Source organism: Bison bison, unplaced genomic scaffold (assembly GCF_000754665.1).
Source record: "Bison bison bison isolate TAMUID 2011002044 unplaced genomic scaffold, Bison_UMD1.0 scf7180017864312, whole genome shotgun sequence".
Taxonomy (NCBI): domain Eukaryota; kingdom Metazoa; phylum Chordata; class Mammalia; order Artiodactyla; family Bovidae; genus Bison; species Bison bison.
The window spans coordinates 1,840,054-1,844,058 of NW_011494884.1; the positions used below are offsets into that span (position 1 = coordinate 1,840,054).

At 60.9% G+C, this 4,005-nt stretch overlaps 1 protein-coding gene across 1 annotated transcript in view; it reads left to right on the forward strand.

Annotated features, from left to right (window-relative positions):
- Positions 1–3,668, forward strand: part of NOC4L (nucleolar complex associated 4 homolog (S. cerevisiae)) — a 5,631-nt gene extending 1,963 nt beyond the window's left edge. The window contains exons 7-15 of the mRNA XM_010852524.1: positions 54–88; positions 428–478; positions 569–680; positions 917–977; positions 1,371–1,481; positions 1,635–1,795; positions 1,882–1,964; positions 2,248–2,361; positions 2,465–3,668. Of these exons, the coding sequence (XP_010850826.1) occupies positions 54–88; positions 428–478; positions 569–680; positions 917–977; positions 1,371–1,481; positions 1,635–1,795; positions 1,882–1,964; positions 2,248–2,361; positions 2,465–2,584 (848 nt within the window). The 3' untranslated portion in view covers positions 2,585–3,668. The remainder of the gene's footprint in view (positions 1–53; positions 89–427; positions 479–568; positions 681–916; positions 978–1,370; positions 1,482–1,634; positions 1,796–1,881; positions 1,965–2,247; positions 2,362–2,464) is intronic.
- The last annotated feature ends 337 nt before the right edge of the window (positions 3,669–4,005 follow it).

Sequence of the window (4,005 nt, forward strand, 5' to 3'; positions counted from 1 at the left end):
CAGGAGGGGCCCGGCCGGGTCGCATGTCTGGTGACCCCTTGCATTCCTTGCAGAGCTGTCAGACAAGTGGAAGGTCGTTCATCTGAAGGTGAGACAGATGGTTGGTTGGCCTTCCTGGGAACCACCTGATCCTAGGCCAGCACCTCCTTCCTAGCCTCAACAGTGGGGTCAGGAGGTGGAGACAGGAGGACCCAAGGGGGAGAGGATGCCCACAGGCATGGTTCCCGGAGGTCAGAGGCAGCCTGCCCGGACCTCTTGGGTGCTGAGTGTTATTGCCAGGGGTGGGCTATGAACACTGACCCTGTGGTCCCGAGGGAGGTTTTCTCTCGCCGCGACCCCTTAGGTCCTGTCCTGGTATCAGAGGCAGGAGGAGGGTGGGGTGAGACTGAGAACGTGGGGGACCTCGACCCCTGCCGCTTCCCTGCAGGAGCACAGGAAGGCCTTCCAGCAGATGTGGCTCCACTTCCTCAAGCACCAGGTAGGAAGATGGGGAGGGATCCAGGGCAGGGCACCAGTATGGGGCTCTCGGGATGGGGAATCCGGCACCCTGACCTGCTGCTTCCCGCAGCTGCCTCTCCGCGTCTGCAAGAAGGTGCTGGTAATCATGCACGACTCCATCCTGCCCCACCTGGCGCAGCCCAGCCTCATGATCGACTTCCTCACCCGCGCCTATGACATCGGTGAGCAGGAGATGCCCGGCGGGCCCAGAGCGGGACCGGGCATGGGGTGGTGCTTTGCGTTCCTGGATGCCGGCATCCAGCAGGGTTGACAGCAGGGGCCCAGCTGGTCAGCAGTATTTGTACTGGAGGTTTTTTCCTACCTCCCATCTGGCGGATGGCCTCTGGCTTTGCTGGAATCTCGTTCCCAGAGTTGGGGTGCTGTTAGGTTGGGGCTTCACAGCTGTGTCTGTCTGCAGGTGGAGCCGTCAGCCTGCTGGCCTTGAATGGACTTTTCATCTTGATTCATAAACACAACCTGTGAGTGTCTGCCTGGGGGTTTGTAGGCCTTTTAGCTCTGCTAAAAGGTCCTTGACCTGAGCTGGCATTTTTTAAAAACTTTATTTATCTCTTTCTGGCTGTGCTGGCTCTCCATTGCCACGTGGACTTTTCTCTCCTTGAGGCGAGCACTCTCTAGTTGCGGTGACTTCTCTTGTTGCGGAGCACAGGCTCAGTAGTCGTGGTGCACGGGCTTAGTTGCCTCGTAGCATCCAAGATCTTCCTGGACCAGGGATCAAACCCGAGTCTCCTGCATTGGCAAGTGGATTTTTTTAACCACTAAGCCACCAGGGAGGCCCCCAGGTCAGGGTTCTGATCTATTCTCTCTGTGGCTTCTCCCCACACGTGCCCCCCTCACTTACCTCACCCTCCTAGGGAGTACCCTGACTTCTACCGGAAGCTGTATGGCCTTCTCGATCCGTCCGTCTTCCACGTGAAGTACCGGGCCCGCTTCTTTCACTTGGCCGACCTCTTCCTGTCGTCCTCGTGAGTACAGGGGTGGGGGTGGGACTAGGGGATACCTGGCCTAGCTCAGCGCGACAGGGGCTACCTGGGCCCCACTGAGTCCTGCGGGGTAGGAAGGGAAGCTCGGGGCCTGTGCAGGGGGCAGCAGGGTCTCACGCCCACTGCCCTGCCCAGGCACCTGCCTGCCTACCTGGTGGCTGCCTTCACCAAGCGTCTGGCCCGCCTGGCCCTGACAGCACCCCCCGAGGCCCTGCTCATGGTCCTGCCCTTTATCTGCAACCTGCTGCGCAGACACCCGGCCTGCCGGGTCCTCATGCATCGGCCCCGGGGCCCTGGTGAGTGCGGCTGGAGGTGGAGGAGGCTGGGCCGCGAGGCCAGTACGTGGGGGTGAGTGGAGATCAGCCCTGGATCTTGTTCCTAGAGCTGGATGCCGACCCCTATGACCCCACAGAGGAGGACCCGGCCCAGAGCCGAGCCCTGGAGAGCTCCCTGTGGGAGCTGCAGGTAAGGGCACCCTGACTGCCCAGATCACACCCTAAGCTTCCTGGAGCCACCCTCCCCGGGGCACTTTCCCTGGCCACCCGCCCAGCTCTGCTTGTGTGTCTCTGCCCAGCTCCTTCCTCTGGCCTTTGTCCTCCAGGATCCCATCTTGCCCCATCACTTTGGTTTCCCAAGGGAGTCTTTGGAGTTTCCACTCTGTCCCCCTCCCCGGGCTGCTGAAGCACTGGGATGTCCACTGCTCAGTGCTGCCCGAGGAGGGCTGGTGAAATCCCATATGTCCCTCCAGGCCCTCCAGCAGCATTACCACCCCGAGGTGTCCAAGGCCGCCAGCGCCATCAACCAGGCACTGTCCGTGCCCGAGGTCAGCATCGCCCCGCTGCTGGAGGTCACCGCCTTTGAGGTAAGGGCGTGGGGCGGGGCTTCAGTGGAGAGGGTAGAGGGGCGGGGGGATGGGGTGGCCGTGGCTGCACAGTGCAGACTGACTGTCCATCCTTTCCTTGCAGATCTTTGAGCGGGACCTGAAGAAGAAGGGGCCTGGGTCGGTGCCGCTGGAGTTCATCCCAGCACGGGGCCTGCTGGGCCGGCGGGAGGACCTCTGTGCCCAGCATTTCACGCTGAGCTGACCCTGTGCCTCCTGCTCCCCACCACCCCCCATAAGTGGTTTCATAGGAGAGCTATTCGGGTGGGCTGGTGGGTCGGGGTCTAGGGAAGCCCACCCCCTCTTCCTTAGCCTATGGGGCTGGGATCAGTGCTGGCAGCGTGCCCTCATGACTGCAGTGTGTTGCTGGCCTCGCTGGAACATGCTACCCAGGGACCCTCCATTCTCTGCAGCCTGGTGGGGACATAGGTGGGGGTTTATGGGGGCAGGAGGTACAGGAGCAGTCCCTGCCCCCAGGGCTGCAGTTACAAGCATGCTGGTTCATCCCTCCAGCCCCTCCACGCCCTGAGCAGAGCAGGCACCTTGGCCGCAGGCCAGCAGCTGCTTGTGTTTCCAGGGTGGTTTTTTTTTTTTTAGTCTCCTGTTTTACCATGGATGCTTGGTTCTCCATCTACAGCAGTGACCCCATTTCTTTAAGAAACTGGTTTATTCAAGCACACAACTGGTGCCAGCTTACATTTGGCAGGGACTGAGCAAGCCGTGGCAGGGGCAGGGGCGGGCGGCGGCTCTCAAGCCCAGCAGGAAGAGACCCTCGCTGCCCCCAGCAGCCTCCTGTCCCCACCATGTTCTGGGCACACCCCTCCCCAACTCCACCTGCACCCCTATCCAGAGGAGCAGGGTGTGAGCTCACAGCAGGCACCCTGGGAGTCACAGCAGGGAATAGTTAAGCCAGTTTGGTCTCCGGGGACCCTCACTGCCAGCCCAGGGTCCTAGTGTGCACTCAGCACCCCGTTGGGAGCAGCACACGACACGGCCCCACTGTCCTGAGAGAACCAGGGACGCTCCTCCCCGCCCTGGAGATCGCCTTGTCCCTGGGGTGCAGGGCCTGCCTCGGGGCTGGGGGCCCTCATGCACGTTCGTGGTGAGTGGTTTCCAGGGTCCCGGACAGCCTGGCACCAGGAGTGTCCAGTGAGCCAGAGGCTGCCATGGCCTCATCAGGGACACCAGGGGGCAGTGCTGGACGGGCCTGAGTCCTCTCGCTTTTCCTGAAAAAATAGCAGTATGTAAAAATTTAAATAAATTATGAAATGCGAACACGTTTTCTTGGTCTTACCTGGGTTCAGCCTCCTGTGCTTCCCGCAGTTCCTCACTCTGGCAGCTCGGGGACGCCCGCCCACAGCCACTCTGACCCCTAGACAGCTGCACTTTGGATGGTTGACCTTGGGCAGGTTCCTGCTTCCTGTTGGAGAAAGGGGCTGAGAGTGCCCTTCCCAGAGGCCATGCAATTGGCTGAGTGGCTGTAGGTGAGCAGTGAGCGGTGGTGAGAACTGAGCAGGGTTGGAGAAAGGAGGGCGGGGTATCCTGCTGGGGTCTGTTTTCTTTCCCCGTTTCTGTACTCCTAGAATGACTACATCCTATGTGCTGCCCACCCTCTAGGAGAGGTCG